Source organism: Ischnura elegans, chromosome 2, assembly GCF_921293095.1.
Source record: "Ischnura elegans chromosome 2, ioIscEleg1.1, whole genome shotgun sequence".
NCBI lineage: Eukaryota > Metazoa > Arthropoda > Insecta > Odonata > Coenagrionidae > Ischnura > Ischnura elegans.
This window is the reverse complement of record NC_060247.1, coordinates 142,281,794-142,301,317: the sequence shown is the minus strand read 5'-3', so window position 1 is coordinate 142,301,317 and position 19,524 is coordinate 142,281,794. Positions and strand designations below refer to the sequence as shown.

Here is a 19,524-nt window from a genome sequence, read left to right as displayed (position 1 = left end):
AAAAATAATGCAAGTATTGGAAAATTGTTCAAGATAATAGTTTGAAGTGGTAATTGCTATGCTTGTGGGAAGTGGACAATGAAATTCCGTTGCCATCAAAAGAAAGACTGCATAGATTAACATAGAGTTACTTACGAATTTTGTGATAGGTTAAGCTATAATTAAGTAAAATTAACTTGAACCTAATTTTACTTGGGATATTAAAATAATTTCCCTTTTCAATTGCAGAACCAAAAGATCAATCTTCAGTTTGACAATGCCAAAATATAGGCATTTTATTTTATTTATTATAGTATTCTACCGATTAAGGTAGGTTTCCATGGAGTACGCAAGAAGTGATCTGGGAGCCTCCCAATCCTTCCAGCACTGCCTTCTTTAATTCACTGTAAGGCCTACTCTCTTTCAATCTATCTAAAAATCCTATTCTTCTCCTTCCCCTCCCTCGTTTCCCTAACATTCTACCCTCTAGCACCATTTTCAACATCCCCTCACCACTAAGCACTAACTCCATCCATACCTTCTGTCTCCTCCGTATCTCATCTAAAAGCTGCCTCTCCTCGCCAACCATATCCAGCACTTCGTCGTTCCTTTTCCTCTCCGTCCATTTCACCCTCTCCATTCTTCCCCATACCCACATCTCGAATGCCTCCAATCTTCTCTCGTCTTCTTTCCTTAGTGTCCACGTTTCCGCACCGTAGAGAGCTACACTCCAGATCAAACTCTTCACTAACCTTTTCTTTAAACTCTTACATAACGATCCTCTTAGAAGCTCCTTCCGGTTCATGAACGCCTCCTTCGCTAATGCAATTCTCTTCCTAATGTCCTTACTACTGTATCCGTTTTCCTCTAACGTACTGCCTAAATAGTTGAATTGCTCAACCTGATCTAGTTTTTCACCACCCATCTTTATCTTAAGTCTCACATTCCTCGCTCGTGATGCTTTACAAAACCGCATTACCTTAGTTTTCTTGTGATTAATCCTCATCCCATATTCCTCGCAACGCTCGTATAACGCATCCACTAGGGCCTGAAGCCCCCTTGCTGACTGACTGATCAACGCCTGGTCATCCACGAATCTCACTGATTTGAACATCATTCCTCCCACTTTTATCCCAGCTTATAACTCATCCCACGCTTCCCTTGCCATCTCTTCAGCGTACACGTTAAAGAGCAGCGGCGATAGAGGACAGCCTTGCCTCACACCTCGGCCAATGCTTGCCCACCCGGATTCTCCGTCCGCTACCCTCACTTGCGCAGTCTGGGCCATATACAGATTACGAATCAGTCGTCTATCCCTCCAATCTACACCTATTCCCTTCAGAATATCCATTAACTTTACCCAGTTCACTCTATCAAACGCTTTTTCAAAATCCACGAAACACGCATATACGTCCTGGTCGTATTCTAGGTTCCTCTCCACGAGGGACCTCATTATTGCTATTGCATCACGAGTTGACTTCCCTCTTCAGAAACCAAACTGATCTTGGCCCAAATACTCGTTTGCCCTCGCCTCCATTCGTCTGTTCAATATCCTCAGCACCACTTTCGCCGCATGCGATATTAAGCTGATAGTCCTATAATCTCCGCATTCCACAGATTTCTTCTTTTTCGGAAGCAGAATTAAAACAGTCTTCACGAAATCTTCCGGCCAGCATCCCTCCTCATAGATCCTGCGCACTAGTTCGAAAAACCTATTCTTACCTTCCTTCCCTAGATTCTTCAGAAGCTCACACGGGATATTGTCCACGCCTACTGCTTTCCTAGCCTTCATATCACGAAGTGCTCTCTCTATTTCCGAATCTAATATCCCCGGCCCAAGATTATCCTCCTCCACTGCACTTTCCTCCTCTAGAGTCAATCTCTCTGGGGGGTTACCACGTAAACGCCGATTCCGAACTCTCGACTTCGACTTCGGCAAGCGGAGCCGAAGTTACGTCACATTCGAAGTGGTTCCCGATTGTTGCGACCACGTAAGCATTTCATTCCGAACTTCGGCACGACCTTCGAATCGAACTTCGGCATGCGAATTCGAAGGGGTTTGAGGCTTCGAATACTCAGTGCCGAATACGGATTCTCGGTTCAAGGTTTGGCGAGCTTTCGTATATCGTAATTTTTGTGTCCTCTGAGGTTAACCACGCTTCTTATATGATGTTATTATTTAATTTAATTAATTTTAAACATGGCACAATAACAAAATCCGTTTACAGGCTTCGAATTGTAGATTTTTGAATCAATTCCCGGTTGTGTGTTTTGGCCAAGATGATGATGTGTATCGTATTATGTTGATTATAGTTACGTTGAGGTATGAGTAAGAAATTGAATACATCTAATATCCTGAAGCTTCCTTTGAAGTCATGAAGTAGTCAAGTTTTCAAATTAAAATGCCCAAGTTATGTTATCGTTCGAATTTACTTCATGCAAGTTGGTATGCAACTAATCCATTCGCGTTGTTTGGGCCGACATCTTCACGATTAATTAAATATGGAGTTTTTAAGCTGCATCGGTAAGTAATCATCGTCATTACTAACGTTTCCATAATGCCATAGCCAATCAATTATCTCAATAAAAGTCCAATATGGACAATCAACGCACATTGATGAAGTTAGGTTGGAATATTACTGTCATGAAAACATGATGTCACAAAACATTTTCGATGAATTCGTTAATTTATTTCCGAAATATCGCAATTTTGGCTGTAGCAGAAGTTTTGCTTCCCTAACTTTCATATTTGAGGCTAATATAACATAATAAGAGCTACAATTCGAACGGTGAAAAGGATTTGTGGACATTGCCATTTAGAATAATTATGATATTTTAATCTACATGTTATTTCTTTTAACATAAAAATCTTATCTTTGATTGATCTGTGATGCATGATGAAACTCTGAACTAAAGCTATGGATGAGATATGGGGACTCAACTTTTTGAGAAGAAGGCAAAGGGAGAGAGAAAGAGCTAAAAAATGTTGCACACAATCGCGCTAGGCTGCGTGGAATCAGGGATTCCTCAGACCCTTTTGCTGTGGACGAGCTCGTCTTCAAGGGGCTCTACCGCCTGACAAAAGATATGGTGCGTGAACTTGTGGCAGGTTTGAGACCACACATGGCAGTAGCACGGAGGAGCACGGCCATACCCATTGAGTCAAAAGTTAGTTAAAATAAATCAAGGCTAAGAAAATGATCTCTGCATGTGACTTATACGATACTTACTTATTCTAATTACTTACGTAGGTCCTCTATGCACTTCACTTTTATGGTCAGGGAAGCTACCAAAAAAGCACTGGAACCGATAGTAATCTCTGACTCTGCCAAAGCAGCGTGTCCAATTCCATTGAGGAATTAACAGAAGCTCTCAACTCAAACGAAATCCTTGCTAAATAGATCCACTTACCATTGAGGAGAGAGGAAATGAGCAGGATCATTCGCAAGCATGGATACATTATATTTTAATTCTTGATTTATTTATCATTAACATTACAAAGTCATCAATACATTTAATAAATTAATAAATTAAAATATACATTTACTTTTAATAAAAAAATCAATTTGGTTTACATGAAATACTACCATTACAAAATATCAAAGTTAATGCCTTCTCAGGTACTCGATGAATCTATAAAAGAGAGAAATCAAGAATTAATAATAACATATACCTACTTTCTTATCACCCAGGAATTACCTTGTCACACAAATACCTGGCACAATAGGCTATGTTGATGGAACTTATTTAGTCATCAAAGCACCAAAAGAGCAGGAAAACATATTTTTAAATAGAAAATCATTTCATCCCATCAATGTTATGATAGTTAGTGGAAATCTACTGACATGGTATTTTTCAAATAAATCCAATTCAAAAAATAGTTCACCATTAGGACTGAATTATTTCTAAGAACGACTAATGAAATTTTTTTCAATTATCTCTATATAATTTTTGTATGTTCTTAGATTGTAAAATTTGGAAATTTGCCTTTTTGCAGACTTAATTCAATGTTATGCCAATGTAGGCAGTAGCCAGTGGAAAATGTTAGCAAGAAATAATAAAGCATTTTTTTTAACTTGGAGACATCTCTAATCTCTCGAAATGTTGAAAGATGTATGGATACCTTTCCCTTTTTCCAATTTAACTTACTCATTCGCAACAGCCTGGAAGGTCTCCGCCATTTGGGCCACAGCAGTTCTTCTCACATCAGCCGCCTTGACCATGCGTTCATCGAGCAATGTGGAGTTATCGTCTGAAATAAATTTATTCACAACACATTAGACTTCTCAAAAAATTTAAATTAATGTATTTTTGTAAAACAAATATTAATATAGAAAATTACGGCTCAGATATGAATACTCTGACATAGCAACACTGCAATGGAATACTGAAAATTTATTGGCTATCCAAATTAAGGTGAGAATTTCTCTAAGATTCTCAAAGGAATGAACTGGCTTAATCTAATTGAACTAGATACTCACTAAGTCATGAACTTCAAAATGTTTGTTATGACAGAGGAAATCACACATGAATGATCTTGATTGAGGCTTCGTTACAAATAATGTTTAGTATTAATTTCATTCCATTCAAAGATAAAAGTGTTTAACAACCATAAGCATATTGATATTTGGGAAAAAAGTTTCTAAGGATGTCATCCGTATTAAAGGTATTTTAGTGCTGGCTGGATTGGAGACAAAGGTAACCCAAATACACTATGGAGATATCTATACTTTTTAACAAAATAAATTAAAAGAGTGAAGAATAGAATATTATTATGAGAAAACATATCACTATTTGAACATCCCTTACTCATGCATTTCGTATTTATTGAGCCAGCTACTTTCAGTCACTATGTTTCGAGAGATCACTTCATTTCTAGCACAGTAATTGACATTCATTTATCCCCAGATAGCCAGAAAACTCACCACTTTTTTCTCTCTTCCTTTTTCCCCTTTCCCTGAGAGCCTTCATCGCTCTGCTGGTTTGGGTGTGGAACTGGGGAGGGGTCATGTGAAGTAGAAGGTACATGAGATGAGGCAGGAGGAGGCAGCTCCTTTTGGGCAACATAATTGGACACGAGCAAATGCAGGGTGCTCCTCCATAAATTGCAGCATTATGGCTCGCTGCTCTACAGAGACCCTGAAATTGGCTCCTTTGCCTGCATCATGTTCTGAAATTGTAAATTTAAGTACTCTGCAAAGATGAATTGTGAATAATCAATCACAATAAAACAATTATCTCCTTCAATTATAATAATTCACATTCATTTAACTAGCCAAAACAATTTGTAAACAAAATATAATCAATAAAGGTATCGTTTAGAAATATAATGGATTAGACGACATATGAATGCTGAGGGAAAAAATATTATCTTAAAGATGTATTTGTTAGGTAAAACTATTTTTAAAAAGCATTTTAAGGTTTCAATTTTTCCTTTTGAGTATGAGCACGCCTTCCATTCATGTAACAAACAACAGCATGTAATCTTTGCTGGTAGAGAAACATAAGCATTGAGTAGAAAACATAATAAAGCAATAGAAATAACATGATTACATACTGCAAAAACATCTTACCTCTCAGGCATACAAATATAACTTCCATTATTGTAAAAATAAATGACATTTGTTACTGCGGAACATCTGCATGTACTGACAGTAGCTTTATGATCTAATTAAAATACAGCATACTTTATAAACTAAGTAGAAAGGCATTCAATTAATATATATACTTCTTGATATTCCACGATGAGGTATTTACCACAAATATAACCCAGGTTGGGTAACACAGTAAAAAAGAGCCTCACAGGAATCATGCCATCTAATCATGGAATGGCATCAATGACACTAACACTCAAACTAAAGATGTACATAATTCATCTTTCAGGAGGATTGCAACCATTTGTGTCACTGTCTATGCTTTTACTACAGAATTAGAGGCATTTTTACCAACTATTTCAATTCAATGCAAGTATCATTACAGCCAAAGTAACTATCATCCATTAAATATTACTTTTCTGGTAAATACCTTCCTCATGGTATCAAGCACGCCTTTCGTATGCACAAAAACATAATGCAAATTCATTTACAGCTTATTATATTTCCTCACATTCCCATCATATAAATAAATATTCCCACCACCGTATACACAATAAATAAACAAACAAATTACCTCTCCGGGATAAGACTTTCATTTCGTTGGTAAAGGAAGACATGCAGTGATTGCGAAACATACCATCTCAGTAATATAGAGCACTTAAATCATAAAATGCGCCAAATGATTATGTCATACCTTTAGGTTTATACCACTTGCCTTCTCGGTTATCCCGTCAGTATTCAGGGTATGCTCACATACAGTTGTTACAGAAATTGAAAAATGATCAAGTATGTGTTACCTCAAAAGGAGTAGCTTAACAAACATCGTCGTTCACCTTTATGATGTTGTCCTTCCATGGCTCCAGTCTTCTTCACTTTCTAAATGCAAAATCTAAAATAAAATACCAGTATTAGTATAATTTGTGCAGAGAGAATTGCAACCAAAACTGGTGAATAGATGAAGCCGCAACGGTGTCTGATGAATGAATGAATATTAAAGAATCAATGCTATGGTCAGGTGATATATTCGGCTATTGAGTTATTTCTTGATACCTTAATTTAATTGTCGCTTGATTTCACATTGATTAAATTCGGGAGTCCCAACAGTGGATGAACGAACGAATTAGGCGGCATGTAACGTTTGCTTTGTTGAAATGCGCATCACGTATTATGGGATAAATACTGTTTGACATTTTAAAAGGTTGTTTATCTATTGTTGGGACGAAAATAAAAGCCTCAGAATGTTGAAACAGCTGCTGTTTGGCATTCCGACATCGTTGGCCTCGATTTCGTTGACTTGTTTATTCATTATCAATCATCAGCATTTCATTATTTACCGTAATCGAAGTAAATAAGTTTATACAATAAAAGCAACTTCTTGCGCCTTGAAAGTAATGAAGGATATTTACAATACGAGCAATTATCCGAGTTACTTACCTCATATGGAAATACTTACCTCTTATTCTGTGTTTGTGAAGCAGACACACCCAATGCGGCACACGTTCTTCATTGGCTGCAAATGATTACGTCATTATTTCATCCGTCAGTTATTGCGTCTCTTCGAAAAGCTTTTCGAATTCGAAGCCGACGAGTCGAAGGTTGTTACGTGGTCGCGCCGAAGCACCTTCGGTTTCGTCTTCGGCAAGCCTTCGGAAGCGGACTCGAAGTCGAATTCCCTGCCGAAGGCGAATCCGAAGACGGTCTCGAATTTACATGGTAACCCCCCAGGGGGGTTACCATGTAAAGTCTGTTCATTCCGTCATACAGGTCCTCCACGTATTCCTTCCATCTACTCTGTACCTCTTCTCGCTCGGTTAGCATCCTCCCATCTTTAGCCTTAATTTTAGACATGGCTTGTCCTCTTTTGCCGCCCGATAGCGACTTAACTTTGGCGTACAACGCGCCTATTTCTCCATCCTTCTGGAACTTTTCCATTTCCTCACACTGTCTTTTCCACCAAGCCTCCCTTGCCCTCTTAGTTTCACGTCGTAATCGATTATTCAGTTCCCTATACATTCTTTTTCCCTGTTCCGTGTCCACGTTCTTCCACTTCCTCCTCTCCTCCATTTCATTTACCATTGCCTCCGTTATCCACGGCTTCCTTATCCTTCTACTGTCAACGTAACCAATTGACTTCTCCGCCGCTTTGACTATTCCCGTTTTTATATTATCCCATCTTTCCTCAACAGTCTTAGTACTTTCAATCTCCCATATACTAATGTCCACTAGTTCCTGATATTCTCTCCTCATACTCCCCTTCAGGGCTTCTACGTTCCATTTCTTCGCCTTCCTAACTTTCATAAGTCTTTTGAATCTTACATTGCATTTCATGAGTACTAGATTGTGGTTCGAATCCGCATCCGCTGCGGGGAAGCTGCGCGAGTTTTTCACACTATTCCTAAACCTCTGTCTTACCATAATGTAGTCTATTTGATATCTCCCCACATCCCCTGGACTTTTCCACGTGTACCTTCGCCCTTTATGATGATTGAACCACGTGTTAGTGATGAATAATTTGTTTCTCCTACAAAATTCTGCTGCTTTCTCTCCCCTGTCGTTTCGTATTCCTAGACCAAAATCTCCTATTTCGTGCCCATCCCTCCCTTCCCCCACTGAGGCATTCCAGTCCCCCATCACTACCAGATTTTTCTTACCCGGTGTGTCTCTAATTATTTCCTCGAGCTGTTCATACACCTCATCTACTTCTTCTTCCCTATGATTGCTAGTGGGCATGTAAACTTGGACCACCACCAGGTTGGTGGGCCGCGCCTCAATTTCTACCACCAGAATCCTATCGCTTACCTGGTCTATACCTACCACACGCTTACCCATCTTCCCGTTTAATACTAAAGCTACCCCTCGCTGGCTCTCTTCCCCTCCACTATATATAACCCTATACCCATCACTCCAATAGTCCCCGCCATCCCTCCACCTCACCTCGCATAATCCTAATATATCTATCCTCCCTTTATCCATTTCCCTTTTGATATTTTCTAACTTTCCCGCCCTCATCATAGTCCTCACATTCCACGTCCCCACATTTATAGCCGACTTCTTCTTCTCCATCTTCTTGGTCTTCTTTTCTTCCTTCTCCATTGCTGCTGCAGCTGATGATGATGATGATAAGTCTCTGCAAGGATTTTGCATGTTGGCGACCCCGAGGACCTTGCCGACCTCGCTGCCGTGCCCGACACCCGCCCTTTGCGGACGGGTCCCGGGCGATGAGATTCCGAGGCTCATTTGGTTGTACTCCATGTGTTCAGGGAAGAGATAGTTGGCAGGGTTTCCCACTTCTATTCCAACAGTGTTTTTTACGTGACACCATCACGTGGACTACCTTTCGTCTGGCTCCTACCCTTCGACCTATCTGGCATGGGTGGCCCTACCGGGAATAATTTAGAATTAATCCCGCCAGTGCAGCTCTAGGGGTCATAGGAACGCGCAAGCCTTTCCACCGCGACAAGGTTGTAGCCCAAGGGAAAGGAGTATAGGCATAAAAATATAGAAAGTGTCTCAGAGAGACACAAGCGCAAGTTGCTTCAGAAAGCAAAAATTGTTTCCAATGATGATTTTGAGGTGGAAAGAGAGAGGGAGTTGATAATAATAATAAATTTATTTCACCATTGGCAAATTATACATCTGCAAGGCTTAAGTCAATATGAGATACCAACATACATACATGATTGAATATGAGATACCAACATACATACATGATTGAAAATATTCCAGGTTCTTGGGAATTCTGAAGATAATCATTTCACTATATGTACAAACATTAGAAACAGAGCTGAGAGGGTTATAAACATACTAACAGAAAGTATGGAAAATATATAGGCATTCAAGTTGCCATCAAGAAAATTTCCTTTATAATGCATCCTCCAGGTATTCATTAATACTGTAATAGCATTTTTCAGCTAGGAGGATTTTTAGTCTCTTTTTGAATTCGGAAGGTGATTTGCAATTTTTTATTTCATCAGGAACTTTATTGTATAGGATCGAGGCAGAGTGGTAGGGACCTTTTAGGCAGAGAGAGCTGGAATATTGGTTTGAATGGATGTTATTTCTAGAACGGGTGAGGTGATCATGGTAGGTAGAGTTTTGAAGAAAATGGGAAGGGTTTGCTTTGACAAAACAGGCACATGTAAGGATATACAAAGAAGGGAGGGTGAGGATTTTAGATTTAGCAAAGAAGATTTTACCGGGAGTGCAAATCGGGACATAGTACATAGCTTTAATGGCTTGTTTTTGGGCTGAAAAGGCTCTTTTTGCTGCGGGTGAGTTTCCCCAAAACAGAATGCCATAAGAAATATGGGAATGAATTTTTGCGAAGTATACCATTTTTAAAGTATCCATTGATACAATCGGATACAACCTTCTAATCATAAATATACCCACGGAGATTTTTTTGAGTACAACCTGTACGTGAGGTGCCCAATCAAGGTTGGTGGAGATTTGAAGTCCAAGGAACTTTGTGGTGTCAACATCAGAGGATTGTGAGATTTTGTCTATGTGAGGGATAAGATCCTTTTTGAAGGAGTTTTTATGTAGGAATTGGAGGAAGACAGTTTTCTGGTAGTTCACTATCAGATTGTTCCTTTTACACCATTGATGCATTTCATTGATTGTGAGGTAGGTCCAGTCAACAATATTTTGATGGTTCCTGTTGTGTCACAGAGCAACCTAGATTATCAACAGAACACATCTATAATAAAAATGAAAATGTGGGACATACTTCTTGGCTTCAGAGTGATATCAGTGATGTTCAGGATGAAGACATAGAAATTTTAGAACCACTTTCAGATTCTGAGGATGAGCAGTTGCCAATTGATTTTGATTTTTCCACATTTAGGAATGAATTATCAACTTGGGCCCGTGATATTCCTCAAAGCAAAGTAAACAGTCTCCTAACAATATTGAAATCACGTCCTTATCTAAAGGAGTTGCCATCAGACTGTCGAACGTTGCTTAAAACACCACGACACACAGAGGTGAGGAAAATGGGGTGTGGGGTCTATGTTCATCTAGGCTTGCAGTGCTTGCTGTTGGACATACTTCAAAATAATTATAAGACTGTAGACAGCATCAGTTTGCAAATAAATGTAGATGGTCTTCATTTATCTGAGAGCAGTGGAAGTCAGTTATGGCCTATCTTCAGTTGCTAATAAGTCATCGTGCCATCGTGGAATTACCGGAAATCATCCCATATGAAACTATTACAAATTGTATTTCTCCTGTATTATCTTCGTATTACAGAGAAATATTGTGATGGTAATGCAGTTGTATTTTACAAATCTTGTGCTGTCTCGGTAAATGGGTTTGAGAGTTTTGAGACATTCAAATTGATGTACTGGAGGCACACATTATTCTTGTCACATACCTCACACTTCTCAATAATTTTATCTAAAGAGTATAATGCAGCATATAGCCATGCTCCTCATCATATTAATACTAGATGTTAAGGCAGAGCAGCTTTGGACAGAATCTCTTTAAACTCAACAATACTGAGTGAAGCCATCAAAACCAACATGTCAAAAACAAATAAACCGGAGATTATTGAATTTTATAAAGTAACTAAGTCCGGTGGATAAAGCGGACAAAGCTCTGGAGCTCATTTGTTAACAGCATGATCAATATTGCTAGAATAAATTCTCAAATCATAGGTACTCTAAATAAGAACTAATTCTCAAAAATAGATACTCTAAGTACAAATGCAAGATAATTGGAAATAATACTTGTGCAGAATATGCACCCATGGTGTGCTTTGTCTACTAGCCTCTTGACTTTTGTGAATCTTCTTCTTCTTCTTCTTCTTCTTCCTAGCGTTTGTCCCGCGCTATTGCAGGGTCCGCTTTTCAAAAAATACATGTATACAATACATGTATTTTTACATACATGAATACATGTCGAAAATGAAAAAAATGGGTTTGAAATAAAAATAATAGTAAAATAATGCAATGTTTCACTATGAAACATTAACCCCACAGAGTACTTCCATCAAATCACCAGATGAAATACCAGGAGTCTATTATAAGGCTTGAAAAACTCACTGGCCTCAGTGCAACACTGCGCGACCTTTTACTGAACCACTAGTCGCGAAAGTTACAAAAGTCTTCAGGAGGATTTACATATGTACTCCCACTTGACTGCAATGTGCATCAAGGACCCCTTTCCACTTATGGCCACTAAATTGCACTCACCTTTTTGCCTCTGAGCATTCAAAATACTCCCTTGAGAGCTACACTTAAATATAAGCTGAAACTTTTTCCCTTGTAAAAAGTTACTAGAGTGTTAATGAGTTTTTTGAGGAGTTCAGATCACAAAAGAAGCTATATTTTTGGTTGCATGTGTAAGTCATTTGTCTTGTCTTATATTTTAAAAAGTAAAATCCTGGGACCAATAAATCACATCACATCAAATAAACACTCACCGGAATACTCGTGCCATCTTCGGTACACACACTCATGGCCACCTCGACATTCTTCTCTGGAGTGAGAAATCGGCTGAACTCGCCACCAATCAGTGTTAAGAACAACTCGTTACGCTTGCTAGCCGGCATGATCACTTCTGGAAATCCTATTTTTTGTATTTCAATGACATCCTCCATGCTGCTGTTATTCATCCATATAACCTGTAATTAATCTCAGAGTAATAAATGCACCTTGTAAATACCATATGCAAATTTTGTTATGAGGGAGGAAGGGTACCAAAACTCATCTTGGAATAACATGAAAACAATTGTTCAACTGATATTAACACGTTTTGTACACACAAAGATTTCAGAGAAATTGTCCGATCAATGCATGGAGAACTTCTGACTATTCAACGGTAGAGAACTCAGGCGTACTTAGGCTAATTGCTCCGTGGCAAATTACTTCATGGTACCCGACATACGTTTGGAATATCTACCCCAGTCGGCACAAAAGATAATTTAGGCAGAAATTATTTTGGTAATTAGGGGCAAATTTACCCTAGTAACCTTTACCCTTTCTTTACCATGTAATTACTCGCGTGCAGAATTGCCAACACTGAAGTATAAAAAATATTTAGTGAAGCATTTACTTAATTGTATGAGTTTGAGAAAAGTTTAAAGTTGAAAAGTAAAGATCAATATATATATATCCACAGCGACACTGTAGTGATATATTTCAAATTATTTTAGTTTTCATTTTGTAGATTGTTTCACATTATGTACACACTATCGATGTAAGGCTAAGGTCATTAACAAAAATTCAAGTACTTAAAAATTACCTGATTATTTTTGTAAATAAATAGAGAAGAGTACTAATTTTCATCAGATAATAATTTTATGAAAGATCAAATTCACATCTTGATGGTTGGCAAGATGTGAATAATTTTGGATCCTCAACTGCCATTTGCGACTAGTGGACCGTAACACTGGCTACGAGTGGACAAACAATGAAGGAGGAACATGAACGCAACTGTAAGTGCCGAAGTAACGTGCCTGGCAATTTATAGCCATTACTGGAGCATGAAGTAAACTAAACTAAGTTACCTGATACAATGCTGAAAATAGTAAAATACAATTCAGTGGAAAATTTAACCAGAGAGTTGCATCACTTTTTGTTGTGACGCCATGGTGAGACAATATACCTTTTAATAACCAATATAACTGAAATATAGTTCGCTGAACCGCTGATTAAGTACAATGCTCTTTATTGATTTCATTGAAAATTTCAGGTGAAAAAGTTTGGAAGAGCAGTTTTTAGGATTCTCGTTTGGTCGAATTCGTTTCCTCGTAATCATGCCCTGGGGAGTTTGGTGTGGAAGCCGTTGTCAACAAGTGCTCAATCGAAGAAAATTAGTTCCAAGTTTAACATTGTTTGCATTTTAAAAGAAATCAAATTGGCAATTCCTCTTAAAATATAACTGTTATTTCTTTCGGTCACTTCTCTTTCTTCGAGTACGTATGTCCTCATGAATGTGGGTTTTATTTTTGTTATTATTTCTCTTTCACCAAGTGGTTATTTCCTAATATGAATGTCGTATTTGTATAATTAGTGACTTTTTGCCGTTCAATAAACAGTAATTCTTCAATATCAATGTCGATTTCGTTAATTTATCGTGCATATGCACACCTATAGCGCATTAAAGCTATAATGTACTCTTAGTTCACTATAGCACCGATAGAGGGAGTGTCATCATGTTCATTTTAAAGAACCACAGATGGCTCTGATGTCACACCGGGAAGTTTTACCTGGAAAAGTACGAATTTTACCAGTGTTTTCCCACGAAATTACCCGAATTTTACCACTTAAATTTAGATATTTTACCCGTTTACATGCAGGTTAGCCATCTTTTATCACAATTTTACCCGTGTAAAATTAGGGTAATAATGGAGTAAAATATCTTTTGTGCTGACTGGGTTTGGTATTGAATATGGTTTACAATCACACACGCCGGTCCCCTTGATGACTTTAAATAGCACTTAAATATCATGTTGAAATCTACTTAAAATGAAAGAAAAACAGCTGCTCAGCGCACAAAAGTACATATGCATTTTATATCAGTTGCTACAACAATGGCAATGACACTTATTTACATTTTGTTTCTAGAGTGTTACATGCTGCACTTTTTGGAACCATTTATGTCAAATACAATGCTGAAAACGCCAATAAATTAGCAGAACATTACTTAACAAAGATTAATACATAATTTTCAAAAAAAAATCTTATAAGAATTTCTTAAATAATTAATTATCAATTGCCAACATGGTGACTTAAGGCGTTATGGTTGTGACGGCTGGGAGCCGCTCTGGGCGTCCGATACCGATCGTTTTTCCCACTGCCGGAGTTCACATACCACTCAATTGCGGAACAACTAGAAGATGTAGAGACTTGCGGTTTTCTTTATTGTATTTAGGAGACGTGTATTCACATACAGAAAGGAAATAAATAGTAGTATGTCCTCAGGTTATTGAGAAAATCAAGTTGGACTTTGGCCAATTATAACTTGACTCCAAGCTGAAACATAAAAATTCTAAAACAAGCATTCTGTGGCTGCACTTTTCATCCACAATCACCTTGAGACCCACATATCTATGTTGATTCGCGTGGCCTAAAATGGATAGACCGTGGAGTACTGCAGGCCCGAAACGGCGACGAAGGACGCGATTCGGGCCAATTCGAATTTCTTACCTCCCCTCACCCCGCTCCGCCCTCCCAACAACGGCAACATCGCAGGAAGTGGAATGGGGAGTGATACCCTCAGCGCCCTCAGCCTTTTAGACCTCGCTCCCGCTCGTCTCGCTGACGCTTCGAGACGAAGCGAGTATGTATCTGGTTACCTATGAGTGTAAGGTGAGGTCGAACAGAAGCAAATGAAATTCGCTTGGCCTTCCCTGAGTTTTGGGGTGTAAAAGCTACTCCACGAGAAGCGGAGAGGAATACTCCCCTCAGCTGTCTAGCCTGCCCTCCCACCAGGGTTTGAGGCTTTTCTCCACTGCATATCTACTAGAAGTGGGAATTACGGTTCCTTTGGTGGATTCGGTTCATGGGATTTGATTCGTGGCAATGAATTGGTTCTTTAAATCGTTCATAATAAACTGAATGAACCGTGAGAATCTCGAATTCATGTGAATAGTGAATCCATCTGAATCTCGAATCTGTGTGAATCTTGAATCCATGGAGAATACATTTTATGTATGTGTAATGCATTAATCATGCTTGAGTCCATGAAAATCTGTCAACTTAGTTCATTAAAAATATTATGACTGGTAGCAATTTGCAGTGATTATTAATATTCATTTTAAAGGCATTTTTAATAAATTACTTTCAGATTCCTCATATATTTGCCTGAATGTTATCCTACACTAAAATTAGTAGTCCAAAATAAATCAATTGTGAAATGCAAATACTCTTAATGTAAATAACTCTTACACTAATTGTAAGTTCATTCTGTCAGATTTCAGAAATGTTTAACTTTTCCGTAGAATGCGCCTATTTCTTAAAGAATTTTTTTACGTTTTAAAACATTTAAATGTGAAAATGAAGAATACATTTTAATTCCATCTAAAAAAATTCCCGTGCCTCAAGGATTTTCATTTCACCGTCATAGTCAGAAGAATACTTATAGCTAAAGTTAAATTTCGAAGCTATTTTAAAAGATATCAGAATAATTCAAAAACCAGTGAGTTTAGCATGAAATGAGCTATAGGAATTCATTGTTTTAATTGCTCTATCATGAAAGAGAGTCAGTCAAACTCTTTCTGCAAAAACTCGGGAAAAATTTGTCAATATTAACTTTTTAAGACCTAAAATTTTTATGAAGGAAATGAGCCTCACTAATCAAATTTTATTTCTGTGTTAAATACTTAAATAACTATTTGCAGCATAAGTTTTAGTTCTGAGAATGCACTCCTTTTTTTAATACGGGTTATCAAAAATAGCTGAAAACCTTTTAACGTCAATTTTCGCAGGTCAATATCTAAAAAGGGACTGAGTGAAAACAAGCGAAAATTTTACAAAATGTTATTTAGACACATAAGAACATCTCCAAAAAATATTATGACTGAGACTCTACTACATTTAGAGTAGTGGAGCAGTGAATTTCAGAAAAAAACGCTACCGTTCCATGCGCTCGTGCAGTGCAAGTTAGCAAACAAGGGCTTGATTAAATAATTAAATTAGCAATAATTTTTATCTAAAACAATTACTTTACACATAAAATTTTATTTATTTATGTAGGTCTGCCTTACATTAATAATAAAAATTGATTTTATAACTAGAAATATTTTGTATCAGCAAAAAAAATACTGAATTATAACATAGAAAGAAGTTAATGCACTTATGTTTACAAAAAGTATTTATTTCATCTATTGTACTAAAAACCATGCATATCAATGTGTAGAATATAAAAATATGCAAGAATGCATTTGCAAGTGAATAACCTTTCTCAATTGACATATCAAGTATCATTTGTCATTAAGTCAGTGAGAGTTTTGCAGCTGTAGTCTTAAATTCTCCCATCTACAACACTTTGTACAGCCTACAACTACGTAATCAATTACTTATAAATTGATCTCAACCCTGGTAGTTAATTTCACCATGTATTCAGATGCACCAAATTCCTCTATTATTCTTTTCTTTGACCATGATCTTGGCAAGAGGCTAATTATCTTAATTTTATCATCTTTTCTGGAATCTTTGAATTTTTCTTTCAGATGGGTAATAAATATATCCTTCTCACTTTGTTCGTTTTCTGTACAATTAGGATTTTGAGCCTTAAAGTCATTTTGGAAAGATTCTTCCAATTTTTCTTCCATCCTTTCGCTTGACTGCACTTGTAATTTTATCATTTTTTCTATGTAAAGCTGACAGTCGCTGTTCAGTGTTTAGCTTTGTTATTTTGCACAAAGGAGATAATTCCAAAGTTTCGCAAATGGATTCTACTTGTTGTAAATATTTATCCTCAACAAATTCAAAAGGCTCAGGAAGAATTACTGTGTCATTTTCAACACTATTTGCCCCTTTTTCTGGTTTATTTACAAATATTTTTGATGCACAATTTGGACATAAAGCTTGTCCAGGAATTAGGTCAATATCAACATTTTTTTTCTTTGAAAGGTGTTCAAATAGAATTTTACGCAAACCATTTTTATCTGTTCTTTTGTGAGTACCGAACGGGTCACAACATTTTTTTCCAAAAATGTGATAGTATTTTTCTAAATATTTATCCCTGTGGTAATGGAAAATGTTTGTAATTTCCTTCGAAACTCTTAATTTAAGCGACAATTGTTCATCAGGTGGCATGTCTTTCACTCTTATTAATTCTGCAGGCACTTCTTTCTTGTAATGTTGTTTATGGCACTGTTCACTCAATAGTTCACCCACAAAACAACTCATACTGAATCCTTCACCACAGAACAATGAAAATCCAATTTTAAAACTATGTGGACAGAACACGTTCTTAAGTCAAAGATCTGTAATCAACTGAGCATCACCTATCTCCAACCCCAGTGAAAATTTTGAAATAAAATGTATATATCCTGCAAATCCAGAAACTTCATTTGTCATATAAAATGTAAGCATTCCCCCTCCTCCTATAAAGGAAAATCATCAAAGGCCCGCAAACTACGCATCAACAACCACAGGGCAACATGGACATCTCCTCACTTTGTCTCCTTCAGTGTTGTCAGTAGTTGTAGGCTGTACAAAGTGTTGTAGATGGGAGAATTTAAGACTACAGCTGCAAAACTCTCACTGACTTAATGACAAATGATACTTGATATGTCAATTGAGAAAGGTTATTCACTTGCAAATGCATTCTTGCATATTTTTATATTCTACACATTGATATGCATGGTTTTTAGTACAATAGATGAAATAAATACTTTTTGTAAACATAAGTGCATTAACTTCTTTCTATGTTATAATTCAGTATTTTTTTTGCTGATACAAAATATTTCTAGTTATAAAATCAATTTTTATTATTAATGTAAGGCAGACCTACATAAATAAATAAAATTTTATGTGTAAAGTAATTGTTTTAGATAAAAATTATTGCTAATTTAATTATTTAATCAAGCCCTTGTTTGCTAACTTGCACTGCACGAGCGCATGGAACGGTAGCGTTTTTTTCTGAAATTCACTGCTCCACTACTCTAAATGTAGTAGAGTCTCAGTCATAATATTTTTTGGAGATGTTCTTATGTGTCTAAATAACATTTTGTAAAATTTTCGCTTGTTTTCACTCAGTCCCTTTTTAGATATTGACCTGCGAAAATTGACGTTAAAAGGTTTTCAGCTATTTTTGATAACCCGTATTAAAAAAAGGAGTGCATTCTCAGAACTAAAACTTATGCTGCAAATAGTTATTTAAGTATTTAACACAGAAATAAAATTTGATTAGTGAGGCTCATTTCCTTCATAAAAATTTTAGGTCTTAAAAAGTTAATATTGACAAATTTTTCCCGAGTTTTTGCAGAAAGAGTTTGACTGACTCTCTTTCATGATAGAGCAATTAAAACAATGAATTCCTATAGCTCATTTCATGCTAAACTCACTGGTTTTTGAATTATTCTGATATCTTTTAAAATAGCTTCGAAATTTAACTTTATGCAAACCACGTTTTTCATCAAAATTTGCCCAGCCGCCCTTTTAAAAATGGCTGCCAAAAAAAAAATATGGCTTCTAAATTTTTTTCAAATAGTGTTTTGTGACTGTCTACCCATAGGGAACTCGTGATTAAAAAATCAAGAAAATTAAAAATGTTGAGCAACAAATTTTATTTATATTGGGTGATTTGAAATGGATTGACCCAGCACTAATTAATCCGTGAAAAAGCTCTTATCGCATTCTACGAAATCAGTGTATATTTAGTTCCGTCTCACTATATGGCCTCGGGTACGATACGAGCGGCGGGCGGTGAGCGGCAAGCGGCAACCTGAGCGGCACGTGAGCGGCAGCAGTGGCTATAATACGAGCGGCAATTTTCTAACCGCTCAGGTTTCTCACCTTTTCTAACCTCAGTCTTCCTTTGTTTGGCCGTATTCTCACTACTTTGATGTTTTTCTGCTTACATTTTCAACTACACTGAAGGATGAATCTACTGAGCGGCAGTGGAAAAGAAATCGGTCTGGACTTGGAACCATGATTGGCACTGGGCGGCGCCGCTCACTGTCGCTCGCCGCTCAAACATATCGTACCCACCCTCAATGGATTTACACGCAACTAAATGAGGACCGATTTCAGAGCGGCACCGCTCACGCCGCTCGTATTGTACCCGGGGCCTAATACATACCGCATATTCCTACGAGTTAAATCAATAGTAATTATGCTGAAGAATTAATTTTTACTGCCAACCTGTACGGCCATTCATCAGGATCTAATGATAATTCACCACCTTTATTGGGTAGCATCAACGCAGTGGAGTCCAATTTAAATCGCTCTTATTGAATGATTTGGATTTGGAGGATTTGAATCTTCCAGCAAATCGT

At 37.3% G+C, this 19,524-nt stretch overlaps 1 protein-coding gene across 2 annotated transcripts in view; it reads right to left on the bottom strand.

Moving 5' to 3' along the window:
• Positions 1 to 19,524, bottom strand: part of LOC124154728 (dedicator of cytokinesis protein 2-like) — a 156,316-nt gene that overhangs the window by 103,716 nt on the left and 33,076 nt on the right. For both annotated transcript variants that reach the window (XM_046528622.1, XM_046528624.1), the window contains exon 9: positions 11,998 to 12,198. In XM_046528622.1, coding sequence (XP_046384578.1) covers positions 11,998 to 12,198 — 201 coding nt within the window. The remainder of the gene's footprint in view (positions 1 to 11,997; positions 12,199 to 19,524) is intronic.